The following is a 24,881-nucleotide window of genomic DNA, read 5'->3' on the forward strand; positions in this document are numbered from 1 at the left end:
CATACACACACATGCACCTCCCACATAGTCACTCCAGTGGCACCAATGAAAAAATGCACACTTGCTGAAATCCCACACACACGCAAACACGCAACTGGTAAATCATATATTTTCAAAGGCTTAAATGGACACATGCAGGCAGACAATGCGCACGCACGTTCACGCACACACACACACACACACACACACACACACACACACACACACACACGGACGCACACACGGCGGGAACATGCAGTGAGAGAACAGTCAACCCCAGGCTGTTTATGAGTTCAAGACGAGGGAGAGGTCCGAGGTCACGGGTTCCTGCCACGGCACCATACCATGTGATCTCCAGCATCACACCATGAGTCGCAATTGGCTCCGTGGGAAACCTGGACCTCACTCGTTAAACAAACACACCAACAAACAAACAGGCTAACAAATACAAGTGTACATAAGGGACTGAAGGCTGAAAGGCAATGATGAATAATGGACTTGTAGAGTCTGTGTAATATAATGGCAACAGCTAGCATTACAACATTGCCATCTTGTGGTTGCTTTTCAAACTCACCTCTCAAATGAGTCTGCTGCACTATATTACTTTATGAAACAGGTAATTTATTATTAAACATTTTTATTTTTCCATTTGGTGTTTGCTATACAATACATTCAAGGTTCAAATAGCCAATAAAATGGATTGTATCTGATTATCTATACATATCTATATCAATTTACCCTCCCCAATCAGAACATACAGTACTGTTTGTTAGCAGGGAGATTGTATTTTGGGAGAGGGTGACAGGTTTGGGCCGGGTGTTTATTGAGCCTTATTCATCATTATTAGTGAGTGAGTTGTATCTTTTGCTTTTACTTATAATTGTACTTATTGACTTGTGAAACACTTGCATCTAAGTAAAGGTAGTAAAAAGAGAAATTGAATTGAGAAATTCAAGCCAATCATGAAAATAATGTACAATATTATGTGGAATAGTCCTGCAGTTCTGCTTTTTGCCACGAGGTGGCAGAGAATTCCCTGTTTTTCCCTGTGCTCTATATCTCGGTTACTCGAACGCTTATGGCTATATTGCACTTTTGTGGACTTATTAGAATAACGGACTTGAACCTAAAGCTTTAGCGTTGACGTTTAGTATCTCTACTCTGACAGTGTACTTTAAGAGCGATTCCTTTAGGAAAATACTGAAACTATACGAAGCAACGTCAACTTTAAGTTCTCTATAAGTTATAAATAGATTTATTAGAAATAGATTTATTATGTGGACTTGCTGCACTTACTCCTGCAGCATAGACTCCCGTTAATGGCACTAACCCTCACCCACTGTGGGACGTCAGGAGGCGGTCCTGCCCTCTTTTAGAGAAGTAGGGAGCACCGCTCGTTCCCCACCAGAGGACTTTACACACGCAACAGAGTTGGAGAGAAGCGCCTCAGCATGGACAGAAGCAAGGATGACGGGTCTGCATCGCAGGCTGCCAACCTGTTTGGATCCCCGATGCTGGACAGTGAACTCCACAGTGAGATCAAGAGGAAGAGGCGCTCATTCAACTGCAAGATCATCACTGGAGTAAGTAACTGTCTCTGTCTTCATCCAGGGTCACACTATCCGGCAGGGATGAAGTATCAAGCTAACATTAAACTTTTCGGCAGCTTGTTATTTGCACATGGTGCGCAAACTTGGGGTTTAACTTTGACCATTTGCTATTAAAGAACATTTTCTTTATTCACAACCAGTCACACTGACTGAAGAATATATATTTAAATATTTCATCGGACAAAATGAGTCACAGGGTCAAGAATTCGGATAAGAAATAAGAAATAAACAAGATGAGAGTTCAGAGACTTTCCAAGCCTGGCAGAATATTAGGCACCGCCCCTTATTGGGGCCACGCCTCCTTTGTCAAAGGCCGCAGCACTGAGTGAATAAGTGAGTGTATTACATAATATTACAACTTTATATTGTGAGGGATTTTTATAGATGAAATTTAGTAGCAATGGAGTGGGAAGCCAATTGGGCCTTGAATTTTATTATTCAAGAAATATTTTTATGTACTCCCCACCTCTCTCATTTAGATTAGAGAGTAAGAAGAGATAGGGAGCCTGAATATACAACGATGAATAAACCAATTACTTTATAACACCATAAAACATACAATGTAGTGTGATCCAATACACCCACCCGCCAATTTAATGTAATCAGTCATTATCGCACAGTGAGATATAATACCCACATATCAAACTTAATTACTGACCTAATAACTAATTTTACCTTCTGGAGCCCTGTGTGCTCAGCATTAATTATATGTACATGTGGTGAGCACAGAAGTCTAGACAGCACAGTGCTCTGGCCCAGGCAGACGTCGCTTCGTGTATTAAAAAGGCTGTTGGTGAACGTTGCCATGTAGAGGTCGTTTAAGGTCTCAGAGCGGGTGGTTGATAGACTTGTGTTCATGTGATGCCATTAGCAGTCGCACGGAAAATAACTTTTGCCGTCTCCTTTAAATTATGTTTTGACACCAACAAAGTCTTGTTAAATCCTGCTTTGGATCGTTGTTACTTAAGACACCACACATTTGGGCTGTGTTGGACTAAACTTAGGGGAGCCTCAGACTGCTCGGTTTCCACCAGACACGATGCTTGCCTTCTCTGCCCACAGAGATGGATTCCAAAGGTTTTTTTTGTTCTTTTCCTAGGACCCTGTTTGACACCCCCCCTCCCACCCCTCGCTCCAATGTCCTTCTGTCTGTCTGTCTGTCTGTCTGACTGTCTGTCTGTCTCTCTGTCTGTCTGTCTGCCTTCCTACGACTCCCATACCATACTATTAGTCATGCCCATCGTGTTGTTTCAGACCTGTCTGGGAATCACACCTAATGACCTAGCTGCGCTTGCGCTGGTGGTTGTTTCACACTGAGATTCACATCAACGACGCTCAGGAGTAGGTCCAAAGCATTACAGGTTTATTGCAAAAAAAACAGGCCAGGGTCAAAACCAGGAGATCAGTCCGTACCGATTGGAAAGGAGCAGGCGAAGGAGTAAGTCCAGAATCCAGAAGGCGGGAACTTGGTCAGGACCAGGCATGCAAGGACGCTGGATAGCTGGGTGGAAGAGATGAGACAATCTCACACCGAGTGAACCGGACCGGCCTAGACCGACAAGTTTGTCAAGTCTCAATGTTATAATGTCACAGTGCTGACTGGGGGAAGCCGATTGGAAGGAGCAGAACTATAACAAGACAGGGCAAAACAACGACCAGAACAACATAAAAACAAAACAGGGCAGAACCTTGACGCTCTGAGGGGGTTTGATAGTAGCGTACCTTCTGGCCTGGACAACCAGGTGGGCAGCACCATCAGAACTCTACTGTTTCCCGCCACCCAGATTAAGACTGTTTAAAAGACAGCGCACCCACCCCTCACTAATTAAAAACAATCATCGTAATCAGACAGTTCCTTGTTTAGACATGAACTCGGAGTTTGAAACCATGTTGAACTGCTCTCTCTACTGGCGTATTTATGTCAAACCTCCACGCTCCCTGCCTTTCAACCGCCTGTCTAATTACAAAGCCCATGGTTGGAGGACGCCAGGGCCCTGCAGCTGGTGGAGAAGCCCACACTGCTTCTTTGCCTCCTATATTAAAGAGCGCAAATAAGGCTGTTTAATGTGGAGAATCATAAATTTCTCTCGGGCAATGTGGATCAAAGTTGAAATCTCTGGTAATGACAGGCAAATGGTTGTAACACTCATCCCCACCTGTCAACAACCTCGTGGTCAGGGCTGTGAAAGTGTCATTCACTTATACAGAGGGGGAGAATTTCCCAATTGAGTTGAGAAAATACTGTTGACCCTTGAGTAAGGCACACAACCTCCAGCCTCCTCTGTGGAAATAAACAATGGCAAAGTCGTTCTTTTATTTTTATTTTTTGTTTGCTCCCAGGTGTGAATTTGGTCAACGGCAATGGTACAAAGCATGTGGTGTGAACAAACCTCCCCTTTCAGAAGTAACAGATGGAGAAATGACTGGATGTGAAATTGAAAATGACTCCTGCTTGTGGTCATTCATCCACATCGCGTGTCTTTTCTTTTCACTCCTGTAGGTGCTGTTGCTGTGCTTGCTGGTCCTGATCCTGGCCGTGGTGTTCTTCATGAAGCAGCGTTGTGACTTGAAAGGTCCAGTGAATTGTCTTTTTCTAATCTCTTAGAACGCATACTCCCCTGCGTAGGCTGAACCCTCTTGAAGTGGTCCTTATCAAAATTCCCCAGGTAAGTTGCTGTTCTCTCAAATCTTTTTTCTTCGTTGGCGGTCACAGTCAGCAGCTGTAGGAGTAGGTGCGTCGATGGGAGCAGGGACAAGGCCGCGTCCTGCCAGTGCGACCCGTCCTGCGAGGCCGAGGGGACCTGTTGCTTGGACTACCGGGAGGTTTGCCTGGAGCCCGGTAAGCCTGCAGAACACGCACCCAGAAACACTAGACCGGGAGTATTTCCAGCAGCTGAAAGACTGCCCAGGTTCAAGTTACGGAACAACACCCCTAGCGAGAGCTGCTGCAGAGCCAGAGAGAGATTAGCTGGGACGGACGAATAGGGAAATGTTTGATCAGTGTTTATGGAAATGCATGATGCACGTGGGCATTTGTTCATCTTGTCTGTGTAGCATCCTTTGTAGGTGTGGGTAGACATGGGTGGTTATTTCCCCACCCAAAATGTCCCTGACACATCGTAAACACGCTTTATAAAGCCTGGAAGTCGTGGAATGCTCCAGGGAACGTCGGAATCTATGGATTCTGGGTTTGGTCTGGTTTAAACCGTGGGCAGCCGGCGTCAGCCTCCTGTCTGTCGTAAGCAGGCCTTGCCACAAACACCCCTCTTCCATTCCAGGGGCAGCGGTGGTCAGCGTAGGCAGCCCTCCCCCACTGCTGTCCGGGTGCGGTCTGGCACGCCTTCCTCTTTCTCACTGCTGTGTTTTCCCAAAGCGGTGCCCCCGCGTTTACCGTATATTTACCATCCTGTCGACATGGCAGACGCATAGGCGCGAATAGGAATCGTTGTATTTGCTTTTTCACCTACAATTTCATTTTGAGTAGCATTAACTTTTGCTTCTGTGATTTGGATGCTGTCTGATGTATGTCGGTCCTGGTGTTACTTTCTGGACGAATAGCGTCTTAACAAACCCATCCTCAGACTCAGGTCTGGTACAAAATGATTTAGATGTAAGCGTTTCCCTTGAGATTACTGATCACAGCAACTTGTCTCCTGAGACGGAGCGCCCGCCCCCCCCTTGACTGAGCAAAGGCCAGGAGACCTTTTCTCACCGCCATGATAAATAATCCATCCACCACAAGCCAGCAGTGGACTGGAGGTGGTGGAATTGTTTGGAACGGGAGTTTCAGTAGCTGGGAAATGGTTGGAGAAGCAGGTTTATACAGACTAAAGGTATACCACCTCATGGGCACAGCACCTGAGCACGGCACATAACCAGTGAACTTCAGTGTAGAAATTAGTAGAACGTATCAGAATGAGAAAAAAGAGCAAGAAGGGAAAATTTTCTTGAAGCTGCATTAAATAAACAAATCTTAATTTAAAATAGCATCATCATAACATCATCATAACATACGTGAAGGCCATGGGCACCTTGACAGTCCCTGCTTTCGAAAACATGCCGACAAAAGCTGACCAGCATCTTTGTTCCTCCCAAAATTCTGCACCTCCCTCCATGACTGCTAGGAGTTTTTGTTTCATTCCCTCCATCCAGCGTGGCAGGTATAGCGCCCATAGTCTCAATGCAATGGCCCTCTCTTTGTACAGTAGTTGTTTATCTTTGGTTTCTTCGACGACCCTGGAACACTAGTTTCTCTGTCTCCTCCCACCAGCGCAGCGCTGGACCTGCTCCAAATTCCGCTGCGGGGAGCAGAGGTTGTCCACCAGCCTGTGTTCCTGCTCCGACGACTGCGTGAAGGTGGGCGACTGCTGCGTGAACTACAACAGCCTGTGCAAAGGTGAGCGGCTACGGGGATGTAATGACAATTTCCCCGGGTGGGGATGGGGGATGATGTCACACCGATGATGTCAAGGACTTCAGCTGATTGCACCATAATGTGAATTTCAAGATCATTTTCTCGACTAGATTTTCTACTGGAGGTTGACTTGGCTTTATACTAGCAGAGGCAATCATTTTGTTTTGGAAGACACCGTTGCATGGTTACAGAGATGATGGAAAAGCGAGGTGGGCGTGTTGGCAGTGACTGTGAGTCGTAGCAGACGCTAACCATGTGTATCCTGCTAAGATCCTCTTTTGTAAGGGCAGCATTTTTCTCTCGTCGTCATCCTGTGTGGCTTTTTATGTCTCTTGTGTGGTTTTCGAAGTAATTCCCTCTCTTCTAATTAAATTTGAAATGCCTTTTATTGTTGGTCTATTTTCTCTTTGAAAGCTGCCACCCTCACAAATCCAACACAAATTGCCTTCAAATCTAACATGGGCTTATTAGGGAATTTTAATCTATTTAATCTGTCGTTATAGATGTTTTACAGTACACAGTTTTGCACATTTGTCCGTCTGTACCTTATCCTTGAGACTGTTCTGCATGTGTTATGGAACGGAAATGAGATCCACAGGTGCAACAGTAACTCTCTCTCTCTCTCTCTCTCTCTCTCTCTCTCTTTTTTCCAGTTGGAGGAAAAACCTGGCTGGAAGAGGAGTGTGAGGACATCAAGGAGCCACAATGTCCACCTGGGTAACTCAATGCCTTATTTTTTTATTTTTACATTTTTTTAATTTTTTGTTCGTTGGAAATACTCCACTAGAACCCGCTTCCACCACCAAAAAACATCTGGTTGGAATTACCAAACTTTGATCCCCCTTTCGTTTCCTCTCAAATCTGAGTCTGCTCTCACTGCCAAGACTCTTCGTCATGGCCCAACTCTCAAGTTGCAACATGGTCTGGTGACATGGGACTATACACATAGAGTATGCAATCACCCAAACACATTACTTGGGATTTAATATGATCGTTTTGGTTGAGAAGAAAAAAAAAAAAACCTCATCGCTGTGGAAACTAATACACTTCAGGCACGGTGGTGTGTGTGTGTGTGTGTGTGTGTGTGTGTGTGTGTGTGTGTGTGTGTGTGTGTCTGTGTGCTGCCTAAGGCCGAGGGTGTGACCCCTCCCCCCACAATCATTACACTGTGGAAAAGCAAGTGTTTTTCGCGAAGATATTTATAGCCGGTGCCATTCAACTTTTCTCCTCAGCACGTCTGTTTGTTGTTTTATTTTCCTTTCTCTTCAATCCCTTTAGCTTTTAACGGCCGATATCGCGCTCCTTCTCGTGTGGGTCTTTATGGGGTCCCCGTCGGCTCCATCCTAAAATAGAGGCTTTTCCTTTCGGTTTATGTGCGGTTTCGACTTCGTATTGCGACTGAATGCGGCCCACTCCGTTTTTTGAAAACTTAATTTAACTCTTTACGTTTTTACCATCGCAATTCATTTCACCTCACAAGTCAATGGCAAAACGGAAATTAGAATTTATGATGGAATTTTGAGAGGGTGAAAAAAATTTGATTATTCAATGATGGTAATTCCAACTATAACTTTTAGTCGTCTAAATTGTCTTTCTATCTCAAAAAATGGAAATTCAATATCTTAGACGCAACGAAACAATCGAATGTTTTGGACGCAGGTTTGGAAAAAGATGAAGTCAGGGAAAATGCGTGAGAACAGGATGCCATTCGAACCGACCGCAACGCCTTTTATTCATCAGGGGCTGTGTGTGTGTGTGTGTGTGTGTGTGGACGTTTCACCCCCCGCCCCCCCGCCAAGTCAAAGACCTTCTTTATGTCCGTCCGTCCCCACACTGAGCTACTGTGCTTCACTGTAACTGTAACCACTGACCCCCCCCACACCCCCCCAATGACGAATGACTCCTCTTTCCCTTTCTTACCCCCCCTCCACACACACACACACACACACACACACACACACACACACACACACACACACACACACACACACACACACACACACACAGTTTTTCCAGACCTCCTGTGATCCTGGTGTCCATGGACGGCTTCAGGGCGGGGTACCTGAAAGCCTACGGTGGCCTGCTCCCCACCATCAGCAAGTTACGTAAGTAAAAAGAAATGACGACCATTGTTGCCTTGGCAACGTGTCTCTGGTTACCAGATGCTCCTTATGTTCACTTGACCTTCCTCCTTTTTTTTTTGTTGGGCTTCAGGCAACTGCGGTACCACGACACCGTACATGAGGCCGGCTTATCCCACAAAGACCTTTCCCAACCATTACACCATTGTCACAGTGAGTCTGTGGCTATCTCCCTCTCTCTTTTACAGTTTCACAGCTCGGGGGGTCAGATGTCAAGTTTTTTTATTTTATTATTTTTATAGACTTATTAATTCTGTAAAAGCAGGAATAATCAAATACAATAAATATGATAATCAGCTCGAGCATAGCACACCACAAGAAAAATAAACCAAATAAATAAACAAAGTAATACATTTGTATGAAAAATAATCAGAACTAAATTAATCAAATAAATAAAAAACAATAACTATAAAAAGAAATAAAAATAATGTTAAAAAAAGAGGTGAAGTTTTTAGCCTACACAAGGGCTCAAGTTGTTTCTGACTTCCTTGTTTGAAACGACCCTCTTTTTTTACCCGCCTCGTGTAAACGTGGGGTAAAATCCCCATGCACGTGAGAAGGAACCACAGGCAAGATGATTGGCCACGGGGGTAAATTTCAACTCAGATGGGTGCAATTACCTACGAACCTTCCTCCCTTCTCAAAATAATCTATCTCGACCTGGAGTCCCCTCCGAGTAAATACATGAAGACAGAGTGGATCACTGTTAGCGCCTGGAAGCCAAAGTCAAAACCCCCGTGGTTTAAAACACCCACACAATATGTGGAAAGTGAAATGATATTTACAGTATGATAAAACATTCTTGTGTGTGTGTGTGTGTGTGTGTGTGTGTGTGTGTGTGTGTGTGTGTGTGTGTGTGTGTGTGTGTGTGTGTGTGTGTTGGGTGTGTGTGTGTGTGTGTGTGTGTGTTTGGGTGTGTGTGTGTGTGTGTGTGTGTGTGTGTGTGTGTGTGTGTTTGGGTGTGTTTGTGTGTGTGTGTGTGTGTGTGTGTGTGTGTGTGTGTGTGTGTGTGTGTGTGTGTGTGTGTGTGTGTGTGCTCAACAACGCAGGGCCTCTATCCAGAGTCCCACGGCATCGTGGACAACAAAATGTACGACGTGACCCGGAACGCCACCTTCAGCCTGAAAGCGGCTGAGAAATTCAACCCAAAATGGTACCAGGGAGAACCCGTGAGTGGACAAATTTTACACCTCGCAGGATGTTTATCGTCGAAAGCCGACAATGGCGTTGGAAAGAGATATTATTACTCAGAGCCTTGGATTGCGTTCAGGGGAATTTTTATTTTGTGGGTCCAAGAGATAGAGAGACAACTCTTGTGATTTATTATCGGATTTTATTGCGAAAATGAACAACAGTTTTATCGACCATAAATTTATTTTAGAGGAAACATTCAAAATAAATCATGCGGGCTGTCACTATGACAACACACTAAACCCATTGATTTAGCCACAGCCCTGGGCCGCCGCGGCTTCTGCTTGTTTCGACGCTCCGAGGCGATGTTCATCACATCGCATCGCTCTTAAATCTCGTCCGTTTTGCATGACACGACAAGACTACAACTATCACGCCTTTGAAATTCAACGTGTGAAAGTTGAGGGGCTGTTTGATCATCTATTCCTGAGTTGGAGAAATCAAAAATGTAATTTAGCTGCAAATTATTTAAATACTGATTTATTGGTCTCAGTTGGTTACATATGCATTCATCTTTTAGGTGAATACATCGAACTGTGTTCTATGGTTAACTGCGCTGCTGTAATGAGACGGAGAAACTTTCTGACATTTATATTTAACTAAGCTGCGGTCGCTCCCCTTCCATTTATCCTTTTCTTCCCTTCCTCCTCGTCTCTTTCTCCTGTTCTCTTCTCCCATTTCTACTCTGCCCTTTCTCCCATTGCCTTTTTCCTTCCCTCCTCTCTGTTTTCTCCTCTTTGCTTTCTCCATTTCTCCTCTTTTTATTCCTCCTTTTTTTTTCCCCTTTCTCCCCTTCCCTTTCTCCCCCTCTCCTCCTCCTTTTCACCTCTTCCCTTTCTCCCTTCCATCTCTCCCCTCCTCCTCACAGGTATGGCTGACCGCCATGCTGAACCAGCTGAAGACGGCCACCTTCTTCTGGCCTGGCTCGGACGTGGCTGTGAATGGCGTCTTCCCAAACTACTACATGAAGTATGACAGGTAATTGTTGAAGGTTTCCTCTGGATCGGGCTAAGATGGATGAGTTTGTAGAAAATAGTACGACTTCTTGAAGCTTTAAGTAGATTGAATAGTAGCTGAGTATCTTTTTCCAAAAGCACCCCGTAGGGTACACCCAAGAAGTACAAAGAACTTTGTGGCATTAGCAGACATATAGTATATGCTGAGCATAACAGTAGCCTTGGGTAACTGGACGAATATCGGCAACTGGCAATTGACTGAGTCCATCAAAATCTGTGATTTTGTGGTCAGTTTTTGTCCTTTGATTTTGCTAATTTAATGACCTGTAAAGCGCAATTCAAAGTGTACGCAAATGTCGCCACTTTAATGGCGCCCGGTGCTTTTCTCCCTGTCTGGAGAAATCCACAAAAAGAAGAAATAAATCACCATGAATCCCATTTCCAGGTCCTTTTGAAACAGGCTTTCTCTCTTTCTTTCTTCCTTTGGGTCGGTTGAGTTCGGTTCAGATATTGGAGGAACAACGCGGCGGTGCAGAGCGCACTAGGACACACACACACACCTGTTACGGGGGGTTGTGGGTCAGTCCCGGGGGAGCAGCAGCTGCCGCCTCCTCCTCCGGGGAGCAGAGACGCAGACTTGGATAATTACAAGATTTGATCCTTTTTATTTTTTTATTTTTTGCTATCCTTCTTAAATGCCTAATTAAGCGATTGTTTTAGCCGAACCTCCGAGCTGTGGCTCGGGCGAGCGGGTGCTCCGTCCTGGGCCGTGTTTGCAAAGACGGCAAAATTACCTTTTTTACATTCTTCGGCTTGCCGGTTGCGTCCGGTTTAAAACCAAAATAATCCCATATAGGATTGCAGAGGGAGAAAGAGACAAGGGTGCCTGGGGACATTTATGACACATCTCCAAACCCAACTGAGCATAAAGATGGGATGCTTATACATAGAAAGATTTTGAGCATCATCTCGTGACTACGCCCCCCAGTCACATGTCTTGTTCCTCATACAATCATTTGCAGGTCATGGTTGGGCTTTCAGGGCCATTCACAGTCCACAATCTTATCGTGCAGGTGTAAGATGACTAGAGCAGTTAAGACAGGTGAATCTGCTGGTTATTTTCCACTCCTATGAAAACATTACATTACGTCATTTAGCAGACGCTTTTATCCAAAGCGACTTACAATTGTTCAAACACCGACGGACGCAGCCATCAGGAGCAATTAGGGGTTAAGTGTCTTGCTCAAGGACACTACAGCATGCTAGCAGGAGGAGCCTGGGATCGAACCAGCAACCTTTAGATCACCAGCTCTACCGCCTGAGCTACCATCCCCAAAGAAAAGTGAGAGATCACGAAGGCATGAAAGAAAATTTAGACGTCATTTACAGTTCTCAACGAGATTTTTGTTAAACATCGACAGTTATACACATTCATTTACACAACCTGTACATCGAAAACATCTTTTTTTTTTTTTCTTTCCCATAACATCTGAAAAATTAATTTCAAAATAACTTAAATAGGTTAAATAGGTTAACTTAAAACAATACCCATTTCCCAATTGCCCCCATATCTAGAAACAAATGCCCCTAGTTTACTTTAGTACTGACTAGTGTGTACGATCACCATACCGTCTTAATCTCTACACACATATGAGTAACAAAGGAATGTGGTCTGGCCTTCACAGGGAGGCAATTGACAAGATCACTAGCCCAAAGAATAGCGCGACCGTCCTCTTACCCTGTGCATAGAGGGAATCTTTTCCCTTCTTATGCTGGGTCACCTTGAGAGCAAAGGTATATGAACAATGAACAAGAGGCATATGAACATATATCTGAAAAACTTTCACAAACACCAACCTACATGTAGGCTGTACATGTGGCATGTAGTGGAGGGACACAGCGGGGGTTGGGGGGGGGGGGTGTAAGAGAGTGACGGAAAACATGACCCCATCACGTAGGGTGCTTGTTTCGTTCCATAAGGAAACAGAGCAAAATAAAATAACCTACATCTAAAATACAAACACACAGCCCTGGGTGGCTATTTTATTTTTATATTTTTGGGGGCTATTCATAAAACATTCGGGGCTTAAGGCCCAGACACCCACCTCTAACGACACTGCTGTCACCAACATTCTATTATTGTAATAGCTGAAAGTGGGAGGACAACAAAATCTGATGTCCCCCCTATTCCACCGCCCCTGGGCTGCACATGTTATAGAGGCAACCACATTATATGGAAATATACAGAGGAAAACTATGATTTATTGGGTATATAAGTGAGAGTTCATAAAAGGTCAATTGAGAATACAACATAAGCACTTCATAACAGAGGCCCTGACTCACAATTCCACATTGCTTCAGTATAGATGTTTTATCAGAACGCAGAGCGGGACTTGAGGGATTTGTTTCTTTGTGATATTTTCCAAAGAAAAACCCTCACAAAGATGTTTTCACTTTGCAGGAACATTCCATTTGAGAAGCGAGTCTCCACGCTGTTTGAATGGCTGAGTTTACCTGAGGGGAAAAGGTATCACTGGCTCTTTATTCCCATGAACATGAACACTGTTGCTTTAATCACACAGTATGACGGTGTCTCTCTTGTAACTCCAGGCCTGATTTTTACACTTTGTACCTGGAGGAACCGGACTCGGCGGGGCATCGATTTGGACCGGAAAGCAGCCAGGTTAGCCATTTAAACCAACATTCTCGTAACCATTAAAGCATGCAACTATGTAACTTTTTTTTACCTTAAAATAACAGCTTCAAAATGATTTTGATGGTACACTGACTTGTAATATGGAGAATGACACCTCTTTCATTCCCACCCACCCCCCGAACGCCTGTTCTTGCACAAACTGTGTTTGGGTTCAAAACTATGTCACTTGTTTGATGTTTTGCTCAGGGTTTCCATTAGCAGGTAATAAGCAATTATAGTCTCTTTGCCTGGTAAAATGTATTAAAAAAAACAATAAATTATAAACTATAAATGCAAATACAAAACATAGCCGCTCCACCTCCTCCAGGGCGCGGGCAAGATGGGCCAGTGGTGCACGTGTGCGAGCCAATCTGCCAGGCCGAGCACATCTGGTACCTACACCAATAGCAGGGGACCCAGTCCCTCCGACTTAGTGCTCGCTCATCTCCCCTACACGTGTGTAGGGGAGATTTTTATGGTTTATGTATGTGGTGAGGGAGGACATGCAGGTGGTTGGTGTAAGAACAGAAGCTATTGGAGGCAGATGAGCCACTGTGGCGACCCTTAATGGGAGCAGCCGAAAGAAGAAGAATAAGAAGACATTTTCAGAACTAGTTTTACGACAGTGCTGTAAAACTGCAATTGCACTCAGAAACTGTAGGAGCGCCAAATCCATAATACCAAAAGTTACATAGTGCTGCCTTAAACCAACATTTGGTACAACAACAAATCAACAAATCATCAACAAAAACAACAAAAACATCAAAGATATCCACTTCATTCAGATTTTAAACATTTTAACCTTTAGATACCATCTAGGCAACATTCTCCACAGTTTAACTAAATAAACACATGAATAATTTATGTCATTGTGTACTGTATTGATGAAATTGTACCACTTCCAACTGGCAATCTACCGTAGCCATTGTTATTGGATATTGTTGCTATATTACTGTATTTCAAAAACACACTAAGACAAGTGTGACTACAATGTGAGTTTCCCATTTTCAAAAATCAGATGTTTTTCTACACTTTAAACATTTGCCCCATTGGACTGCATTGAAACACAGTCAGAAGCTGCAGCAGAGTGGTAAGTTTCTTAACAGTTAAGCGCTCAGTGAGGTAGTGCTATCAACAGTTAGAAATTATAAGAACCAACATACGAGCAACAGTTTGGTTTGTCCAACCTCTTTGCACAGCACTCTCCACTCTTTAATCATTTTGTTTCCAGTTGATCGAGGCCTTGCTGAACGTGGACAGGATCATTGGAATGATGATGGAAGGCCTCAAGCAGAGAGGCCTGCACCGCTGTGCCAACCTGATTGTGCTGTCCGACCATGGTGAGGCCGCCATTTTGAACCAAACCTTTAGTTTGGTTCAGTTTCCTCTCAATGTTTCTGATTATTCCGATTTTTAATGGAGATGTTTAATGTTTACGTTTAATACATTTTTAATATGTAAAATAATATATGTAAAAATGATGTGTTTTTATTGTTTTTATGGAGAAAGAAATGAGAGAAAACATCAATACTTACTTAAACAACCTAAAATGAGGAAGTAATGGCCATTCTTTTACAATGAATCGAGGAAATGAAATTGTTTTCCTTAAAATCTTTTTCTCTTTAAATCACTTTTGATGATATAATATTATGTAGACATGCTTCGTCAGCCCTTCATCAAAAGCTCTGTTGTTGGAAAACTTGAGCATTGTTTGCTGTTACCCTGCAACAGGGTAAAAGTTATGCAAACAATTAAATATTTGTATGGCCGAGTGAGGGAGTGCGTTCCTGAGAAAACTTGTGCGGAGGAACGTCCAGCGGACACATGCAGACCATATGCTGGATGTCTTGTAATTGGCTGTCGTAACAAGGAGTAATGCAACAAAAGTGCATGCGGCTCGTGGAGGGGGAGGATCAACCGCAGATGGGGATCTCTGGGCCAGGATCGTAAACTAAACTCCCTGTGTTGATTTGTACTCCGCTGGGCTACTCATCAAGGACTCAGTGCGTTAAGGTTCACACGACACACACATACACACACACGCAGCGACATCTGCCCCAAAAGACAGAGGTGATGACAGAGAGGGTTGTCGGATATCCAGCCGCTTAATAGGAGTGAATATTAATGGCTTTGGGACAAACCAGGGGCCGCAGCTTAATAGGAAGTATTTATCCCTTTATCTCATGTAAGTCAAAGTGGGTGACATCAAGTTGGCAGAGACTAATAGATGAAATAGATCAGAATCTAAATGAGTTTATTTTGCCATCCACATATACAAGGAATATGTCATGGTGAGAAGATAAGAAGATAAGCACAAAAAACAGTCTGCAAATGTTTTAAATTAAATAATAAACTATAATAAAATGAAATACAATTAAAACGTAAAATAAAAATAAAATAAACGTCAAAAATGCCAAATATACACAATAACCATGCACTATACACATTAGACTGTACAAATACAAATATGAACAGTATAAGTTATTGATATGGGTATATAGGGTATAAATTATAATTATAAATGATTGCCTGTATGTATCACCATAAAGTGAGTGCATAGCATTTGAGTGTTTTACCTTCTTTTTGTTCTTTTAATTTATCCCCTCTTTATTGGTCTATGACTACTCTATAAATGAGCCGTAGCTCGTGGAGCTCGTTCTGTCAGACAACTTGACAGCGCCACACACTTCCACGCCCTTATGGGCCAGCCTTTTTAGGCAGCCAGTCCCTACTGGCCTTCCTGCTTTACTCCACCTCCCCTGCATCCACCTGTTGGGCTCCACTCTTCTATCCAGTAGAGGATTCCAGCTCTTCACTCCTATATTTCTAGCTCACTAAGGATGTCCATGTTTGCTGTACACCTCACCGGGAGCGATGTGAAGAAGAGCCCAGACACCAAACTCAAACAATGCTAAATAAATTGTAATTTTAAAGTAGATCTAACCGTGTCTGTCAAGTTATATTTCTATCTTTTCCCCCAGGAATGGAAGAGGCGTCCTGCAAGAAGGCGGCGTACGTGTCCTCGTACCAGGGCAATGTTGATGACTTCTCCGTCATCCAAGGCCCCGCTGCTCGCATCAGGCCCCGGCGTCTGCCCGAGGATTTCTTTTCCTGTGAGTTCCTGCCGATAACTTTCCACTTCCCTCCTCTCTGCCCCATCACTTAGTGTCATTCTGTTCCTGTTATTCTTCCCCCCCAGTTGACTACGAGGGACTCGTGAAGAACCTGTCGGTATGTGAAGTTTTCCGCTCGGCCCTGCTCGACCTTTTGTGTATATAAGAAGAATAAAGAATTATCTGCTTGCTTGGCCTCTTGTCAAACAACCCATTCACCCAGTGTTGAGTCTCCCCGTGTCCTGTGTGCGTTCTGAAGTGCAGGATGCCTGACCAGCCAATGCGGCCCTACCTCAAAGAGAACCTCCCCAAGCGTGTGCATTTTGCAAATAACGTGCGCATCGAGAGGGCCCACCTCTACATGAAGTCCGGCTGGCAGGCGGCGCTGTGAGTGGTCGTTCAGTTCAGTTTCTCTCTCGCTTTTATGATAAATGATCACTGTGTAAACCATGAACGGTCCACAAGAGAAGGTGGAACATGAACAGACCCGACGCATAAAATAAAAAGGAGAGCATTATTACACTGTGTCATAACACACTAACGCCTTGACATACGTGTTATTACATATAGGGTTAGTCATCCTGGGGACTAGGTCCTTTGTTGTGGGAAGGGTCTGTTATAAATGTATCTGTTATATCTACTTGAATGCACATTTTTTACTTCCCATGTACACAGGATGTGAATGTACAAACACACCCACACACACACACACACACACACACACACACACACACACACACACACACACACACACACACACACACACACACACACACTAGTTTTAACTCAAGTGCTGTACTTACACACTAACACCATTTTAGGTATTTGTACTTTACTTGAGTAATTCAGTTTTAAGGACTTTTATACATTTACTATAACACCTGTAAGTCTCCTTAGTTCAGGATGCTGAAGATATATCTCATGTTTTATACTTAAGTATATTAAACCACTTTAACCAGCGTATTGTTGTCCTAGGGTATTTATACTTCTACAGGATATGGTTTCCACCGTGTGTGCGTGTGTGTATGTGTGTGTGTGTGTGTGTGTGTGTGTGTGTGTGTGTGTGTGTGTGGGTGTGTGTGTGTGTGTGTGTCTCTTCCACCAGCAATCCCAAGGAGATCAAGTACTGCTTCGGAGGGTTCCACGGCTCCGATAACCTCTTCAAAAACATGCAGGTCAGCAGGGAATCTGTTGATTGGGATCTTAAGGATTTATTTGTATTTACCTATAAATTCACTTTCGTTCTACTAGGCTGCAGAAGAGGCGAAATAAGCACATATTTAAAAGGAAGCTGGTGCAAGAGAAATGTATTTATTTCCTCTGATGTCCTTTTTCGATATAGAGCTCCTTTTAACATCATTGAATCGTTCTTTCAATGTCCCTGAGATCGTATACCTTATGGGACAGAAAACCAAGAGTGAGGTTAAAAGTTAAAAACAAGATTAAAACTGTAAATGCCTCGCGGTGCTTTTTACTCGCCTTCTCAACAGTACAAAAATGGAATTTGTTTGAAAATAGAAATGAGGATGAAATCATAATGCGTTTAAAATTCATTTTACACAACTTTGAACTTGAACTTCAACCAGCAATTTGGGCACATTTGTTTGTCATGTAGACATGTTTCCTGGCTGCCACATCCTCTTTTCTTTTGATAATATGTCTGAGCAAGTTTTCGGGTTTAGAATTTCTACTTGGTATAATTAGCCGACAGTATGACTCACTTCTTGGAAAAAAAAACTCCCAGCTGTGACAGTTAGTAAAGGGGAGTAAATCTGTGCATTTCTTCATATGTTTTCATAATCACAGCAGAATTCATAATAAATAAGACGACATAGTGGCCCCATTTTCTGAATATCCCCTTTCTTTCCTTTTTTTTTTTTCCTAGACGTTGATTCTACAACACTCCTCACTTCTTATTAGCAGAACACTCTGACTGACTTTTCATTTTAGTTTGGTTTTAAATATTTACTTAGTCTGTTTGTCTTTATGGTATCTGAATTAGAGTTGAATATTTGTCAGCGCACAGTTTGAGTCAGTCTGTTTAAGTCTTTAAGTCCCACGTCTCATTGTGTACACATGTTCAGAAATGTACGTGGTGTCCAAGTGAATTAAATCCATCTCTTTGTGTTTACACCGTTGTTCCCAGACCATTTTCATTGGCTATGGCCCAGGGCTTAAACACAGGACGGTCGTTCCTCCTTTTGAAAACATCGAAGTTTACAACCTCTTGTGTGGTAAGTAGGCTTGCTGACTGCGCTTCTCCTCGGGAATCTCTCGGAGGTTCACTTGCTTCTTTGATCTAGTGAAAATATGTTGCATGCTGTTGTTGTAGTCTTCTGATGTCAGAGCAGCCATCTTGTCAGTGGCAGTCATATCAAAGAGCAATATGTACTTACCCTAATGTATGAATATGTACAGCGATAACAAATGTAATATTTCCTTTATCTTTTGTTCATAAAATCCAGATGGTAGCACGGAGATCCCGAACTTTTCCTACAATGCCACATTTCGGCTGTAATTGAAACTGTCGCAGAGACGATATACCCTATTTCCTCAAATAGTGACCGGGGCCTTTATTAACCTCAGCTGCAGAGGGAACCAGGCCTTTATTTGAAGCAGGCTTATATTAGTTGCAGGCTTTTATGTCTAATTGCCTCTGTTTCACAAGTATATTTGATCATATTTTAGTATGAATTTTAAATCAAATTTCTGTCCTGTTGCCATGCCATGCAAACAACACATGTATGGTGAAAAAAGAGAGAGCTACTGTAGTAGCTACCCTCAAAGTTGTGGTGGCACAATTACAGCTTTCCGAGTTTGCTTTGAACGCACCACTTCCTGCTTGGCGCATTGGAAAGCGAGAGCGCACAGAGCGAAGCAAAATAGGAAATGCAGTACATGAAATACATCTGCAATAAAAACACTGTTTTTATTTGCTTAGTTTGGGAGTGGAGCTCCGCACCAGAATAGCGATGTCGCTCTGATCAGTTTCCCCCCCGGTCTGTATTTGAGGCAGGATTTTATGAGTTCGTAAAGACCCATGTCTCCAGAGGGTTCCATTGGATCTCTCAATTACTCTCCAGTGCGCAAACCCCTCCCTCCATCTCTGTTTCTCTGTCCAGACCTCCTTGGCATCCCTCCCGCCCCCAACAACGGGACCCACGGCAGCCTGAACCACCTCCTGAAGGCTCCTGTGCACCGGCCGGTGCAGCCGGCGCAGCTCTCCCACGAGGCGCCATGCGTGGCCATCTCCCCGCTGCCCCCCGATGACCTGGGCTGCTCCTGCAGCACCAGCACCTCCACACCTGTACGTCAAGCCAAAATCATCGATAAGAATAATCGTAATCAATTCTCTTGAGGACATTGGTGCCCATTGGGAATATACACCGATCAGCTAAAAACATTAAACACTGACAGGTGAAGTGAATAACATTGATCGTCATGTTTCAATGACACCTGTCAAGGGGTGGGATGTATTAGGCAGCAAGTGAACAGTCAGTTATTGAAGTTGATGTGTTGGAAGAAGGAAAAATAGGCAAGCGTAAGGATCTGGGCGACTTTGAAAAGGGCCAAATGGTGATGGTTAGACGACTGGGTCAGGGCATCTCGCCCATGGGCTAGTTGATGTGCGTGACCGTAAAGTCTAGCCATCTGGTCTGATCACACAGAAGAGCTGCTGTAGAACAAATTGCTGAGAAACGTAATGCCTGCTATGATAGAAAGGCGTCAGAACACACATTGCATCACAGCTTGCTGCGTAGCTGCAGACTGGTAAGTGTGCCCTGTCCACTGCCGAAAGCGCCTACAATGGGCATGTGAGCGTCAGAACTGGACCGTGGAGCAATGGAAGAAGGTGGCCTGGTCTGATCTTTTACGTCATCTGGATGGCCAGGGTTTGATCGGATCGGCCGATCAAGCATCTGTGGGATGTGCTGGAACAACAAGCCCGGTCCATGGGGGCCCCACCTCACAACTTCCAGGACTTAAAGAGTCTGCTGCTAACGTCTTGGTGCCAGATACCACAGGACACCTTCAGTGGTCTTGTGGCGTCCATGCCTCGACCGGTCAGCACTGTTTTGGCGGCACGAGAGAGAGCTACACAATATTTGTGGTTATTAGTGGTGGTTTTAAAGTTGTGGCTGATCGGTATAGAAACACTTCTTTCTCTTCCCAGGAAGAAATGCTGAACAAACAACTCATCGAAAATAATGCAAGTGAGTATCAATTCCCCATTTTGTCAACAGGGGTTTGGCTTGTGCAAACTTTGTTGGATGGTCTCCAGGGAATTCAATTTGTTGTTCATTGGTTATTTCTCTACCTCCTTGCTGACTTTTTTTTTCTTGCTTCATGTTTCAGCTTCCAAAGCCGACCTCCGGCGCCACCACCTGCCGTACGGCACCCCGCTGGTTCTCCAGGAGAACGCAGACTACTGCATGCTCCACCAAGCCGACTACCTGAGCGGCTTCAGCAGGGACCTCCGGATGCCGCTGTGGGTGGCGTACACACTGCAGCGTCTGGTGAGTCGGAAGCCCTCCCCCACCATTTTTCACCTCTAACCTAAGCCGTTATCAGCTGCGATAGCATCACTGCTGTGGCTATGCTTTCGGCCATCCATAATAGCTTGTTTCCTCTTTCCGCTTCCTCTTGCCTTCGTCATTCGTGACTTCTGAACATGCTCCCCCACGCCGTGGTCCTACATGTTGGCAGCAGTTTTTTAGGTTTCTTTATGAAATGCCTTACCTTTCAGTTCAAACTTAGCACACAACCGGTTTTATCATAAATTCTGCGTGATTTATATTCATTTACTGCATTTTCACTCACTAAAGTCTTGCTTCAGGGCATCTCCAGGGATTCCACTGCACAAGCTGGTACTTGCCAAAGCTGTGCCATCTGTGTCACGCCCAGCCATGAAGAATTCACTTTCTAGTATGCAAAGTGGGAAATGACTTATCACAGCGCTTGGTAGCATTTTCAATCGTCCATCCCAAAGTAAAGCCTACTTGTCAAAATGCCACCAGGCAGATTAAGTGTTGACGCTGTGTCGTACCTTATGGAGGGGGCCACGCCCAGAACCAATCCAGTTGCTGGTTCAAAAACACGAACAAGGAGAAATCAGTCCAGTAGGTCTCTTCTGTCTTCTGTCCCTCAGACCGGCCTCCAGCCCCTTCTTCCGCAGGTGGAGGTGTGCGTGCGCGTGGACGTGCGTGTCCCGGCGCTGGCCAGCCAGACGTGCCTGCGGTACAGAGACGACAACGCTGTCGGCTTCGGCCTCCTGCACCCCCCTAGTGAGTATGGGTTGACTTCCCTGACCTTTGAACCCCACCAACCCCAGATCAAGCCCGCCATGGGAGTACTCGCCGCGATAGGGTGATGGTTTTGTGTTCTTCTCCCTCTTTCTCACTTTGTGGGTTTCTATTTTGTAGATCTGCATTCCATGGGACCACAAACAGACTCTCTCCTCACGAGCAACATGGCGCCGATGTTTCCTGCGTTTAAAGGTCAGACAATCACTGGATTTTTACGTTGACGCGATGCAGAAATATCACATTTATATTTGTGTTAGTGTAATGGGATTGTAATAGTATAGTATATTATAGTATAATCGTTTATAATATGGTTTATTAGTGTACAGTAGAGAATAGTATACTGTAGCATAGTATGATATAGTATAGTCAAAATACCTTGATAGTGACTTGGCAGTGATACTATATTACCAAAGGCAATACTAATAATAATATACTACACCTTGGAATACTTCTGGAAGATTTTTGGATGTATTTTTCCTTTAGATTGTCAATATGAGCAAGTGGGAATAAAAGCAAAACTCTGATGTGAAAATGAAAAGACCTGTCTGTCTTTGTTGTTGTTAGAAAAATCTGCCAATTTGGTCGTAGTGACGTATTAATACGAGTTAGCTGCAGATTGCATTTTGATTAAGTGTTTTCTACTGTAGGCTTGGTGAAAGTGAGGATCCTGCCCCACCTGCACACACTTTCACAATAATATACAGGTTGTGTCATGCATGAAAGCATTTGTGTGGTCACAGTAAGACACATTATCAGAAGAAAGCCCTTGTTTTAAAAGCGTGCAACAGCTTGTGTTGCAACAAGTTCTCCATTTTTCAGTGGGTGATTGAGGAGGAGGAGGAGGAGTGGTAACAGGATATCGTGTTAGTCATCCTTGTGGTTTTTCTGAAGTCCGATGGATGGAAAATTGACGCAAACCACACACGCTCCAAACCTGTGGAGCTGGACTAATACAGTATGTGGAGCACAGTATCCATCAGCTTTCAGATGCTGCTCCTAGTGGTGCCTCGTTGAATTGTCCTTAAATAGTCTTGCAGGGGTCGGGAACCTATGGCTCGCGAGCCAATTATGGCTCTTTCGATGACGGTTTATGGCTCGCAGACAATTTTGAGCTACAATTTTTCATCATAATTAACAAGTAATAAATAATTATTCTGTGTCCGTTTCAATATGCGGCACGCAGGCCACAATTATATATATCACTGAGGATTATTATAATAATTGTGGATAATAATGATCCTCTTGGGCACAGGAGGAATGGCATTCCACTACTGGGCTGCTTACGAGCCTGTGCACCAATCCCCTCTTTAAGACAGACAAACACTAAGAAAACTCCCTGCCTCGAGTCAGACCAATCAGCTGAACACAAGTGGACAGAAATGGAAAAAACTTCAATATGTATGTGACAAATAATCTCTTGAACTTGAACTTGAACTTGAACCTGAAGACCAGCTGATTCTTAAAACTTGGAACGAGCTTCCAGTCACATACCACACAATGCAGCGTGTGAGTATTGCTGTATTGACCATGTTTGGCTCTACCAACGCATGTGCGCAGTCTTTCTCGCATCTGAGAATCATTAAGAGCAACCTATGCTCACGTTGAACTGATGGAGGCCTCAACGCAGCATGAAGCTTAACCTCACAAAGTATGAACCAGACTACAAGGCCATCAGCAAACCCATGCAGCACCAGAAGTCGCATTAATGGTTAAAAGTATTTCATTTATTATTGGTTAGCAACAGTATAACAATATTATTAAGAAGAATAAAGAGAAAGAATAAAGAGATATTTTTTACATATAGCGCTTTTTTAAATACTGAGAGATGTGTTATATGTTAAAAATGTATGCCTTACGTAACAAATGCACGCATTGCATTCAATTTTATTAAATATTATATGGCTCAGAAGAAAATACATTTAGAAATATTTGGCTTTTATGGTTCTCCCAGCCACAAAGGTTCCCGACCCCTGGGCTATTGGCATGTGATTTTTAGGGAGATGATGGGGTAGTGCGAATTCCCTGAGATAATGTAAAAGCAGTTTTCACTCTTCAGTTGCTGTTGTCTTGAGAATTTTGGGACCCAAAAATGGCACAAAAAAGGTTGAGGCTAAGCCAGCGCACACTTAACCATCAACACTCTAGCTCAACCATCAAGGAAGAGAAGTGTCTTTGCGCCAATATATGATATCATGATGTTGAACAACTGTACATTTAATATTAAGTAGCATGCGATACTTTGCTGAATGGACTGATTCTACCAGATTGCTGTTTTTCTCAAGGTATTTACTGTGTACCTCTCATTAAGCACAGAACATGAGTTCTCTTCCCATTATTCCCTACTTGCAGGTGTCTGGACGTATTTCCACAATGCTCTGATACCAAAATACTCAGAGCAGCTGAATGGAGTCAATATCATGGGCGGACCTGTGTTTGACAGAGACTATGATGGAAGATTTGATCCACCCCAAACGACCGCAGCGTGAGTGAGATCAACGCGCTGCAAGCAGTACTTTTAATAAGAAAACAACACTATTAACCACAGTTGTTTGCCCGGAGGAATAGTTCCATAATGTTGGCGCAGATCATTTCCGTACTCATTTATTTTCTCTGAGCCGTTTTGTCCTGCTGAAGAAAAGTTCGAACAGTATCACATATTCACTTACGTCCTCTAGAGTCGCGGTTCTCAACCTGCGGTCTGCGGGCCCACTGAGGTCCTTGGCACATGTGCAGGCGATCTTTGAAAATGTCCTCTTAGAGTTTTCGCAGTTTTCACAAAAGTCAAAACTGATTAGTAACAATAAAGGTAACCTTGTAATATTCTAAGCAGGTTCTTTTGCTTGTTTTTACTGTGTGTTTCAGATAGGTATGTTCATGTCAAAGTGTTATTTTCGCAAATTTAGCATCCAAGCCATTGACCCAGCCTTGTGTTGAACAATTTGTTCTAAAAATGGCCACTCCCTTACGCCTCGTGACGTTCTACTTGCTTCTTTCTCTCAAGGCACGAGGCTCCCATCCCCACACATTTCTTTGTGATCCTGACCAGCTGTGCGAACTCCACCTTCACCCCCGATGGCTGCCATGGTCCTCTGCAGGCCCGGGCCTTCGTCCTGCCCCACAGGCCCGACCACACCGAGACCTGCATGGTGAGCGCTTCCTTCCTCGCCTCGTGAATCTCTCTTCTTTTCTTCCTAATTTCTTACCACTCTGGCTGCACAGAACTGTTTTTCTTTTCAAAAGAAGAACGCTCCCAGATGTGATTTCTCTCTGTTTTTCTTATCTCATGCAGTCCCCTTTTCGCCCCCGATGTTTTCTGCTCCCAATCTCTCCATCCTTAAAGTGGTTATCCAGGAGATTATTTAGTTAAAAGATCCCATTGTTGATAACCATCCCATATTTATTTTGCAAGCATTTTATACAAAATGAATGTAAAATAAATTAATGGATGTAGCTTGTTCACTTAAAGTAGGGATCCG

The 24,881-nt window shown here is 43.8% G+C and overlaps 1 protein-coding gene across 1 annotated transcript in view; it reads left to right on the forward strand.

The window, feature by feature from the left end:
• Positions 1-1,407: 1,407 nt before the first annotated feature.
• Positions 1,408-24,881, forward strand: part of enpp1 (ectonucleotide pyrophosphatase/phosphodiesterase 1) — a 25,278-nt gene continuing 1,804 nt past the window's right edge. Inside the window, exons 1-24 of the mRNA XM_080024213.1 lie at positions 1,408-1,562; positions 4,090-4,162; positions 4,303-4,428; positions 5,860-5,985; positions 6,657-6,720; positions 8,011-8,108; positions 8,218-8,297; positions 9,194-9,313; positions 10,204-10,313; positions 12,753-12,818; positions 12,902-12,974; positions 14,218-14,326; positions 15,968-16,099; positions 16,186-16,217; positions 16,359-16,486; positions 17,205-17,274; positions 18,246-18,333; positions 19,222-19,406; positions 20,274-20,313; positions 20,456-20,616; positions 21,249-21,384; positions 21,523-21,597; positions 23,755-23,887; positions 24,407-24,551. Coding sequence (XP_079880339.1) covers positions 1,431-1,562; positions 4,090-4,162; positions 4,303-4,428; positions 5,860-5,985; positions 6,657-6,720; positions 8,011-8,108; positions 8,218-8,297; positions 9,194-9,313; positions 10,204-10,313; positions 12,753-12,818; positions 12,902-12,974; positions 14,218-14,326; positions 15,968-16,099; positions 16,186-16,217; positions 16,359-16,486; positions 17,205-17,274; positions 18,246-18,333; positions 19,222-19,406; positions 20,274-20,313; positions 20,456-20,616; positions 21,249-21,384; positions 21,523-21,597; positions 23,755-23,887; positions 24,407-24,551 — 2,502 coding nt within the window. The 5' untranslated portion in view covers positions 1,408-1,430. The remainder of the gene's footprint in view (positions 1,563-4,089; positions 4,163-4,302; positions 4,429-5,859; positions 5,986-6,656; positions 6,721-8,010; positions 8,109-8,217; positions 8,298-9,193; positions 9,314-10,203; positions 10,314-12,752; positions 12,819-12,901; positions 12,975-14,217; positions 14,327-15,967; positions 16,100-16,185; positions 16,218-16,358; positions 16,487-17,204; positions 17,275-18,245; positions 18,334-19,221; positions 19,407-20,273; positions 20,314-20,455; positions 20,617-21,248; positions 21,385-21,522; positions 21,598-23,754; positions 23,888-24,406; positions 24,552-24,881) is intronic.

Source organism: Zeus faber, assembly GCF_960531495.2.
Source record: "Zeus faber genome assembly, chromosome: 2".
Classification (NCBI taxonomy): domain Eukaryota; kingdom Metazoa; phylum Chordata; class Actinopteri; order Zeiformes; family Zeidae; genus Zeus; species Zeus faber.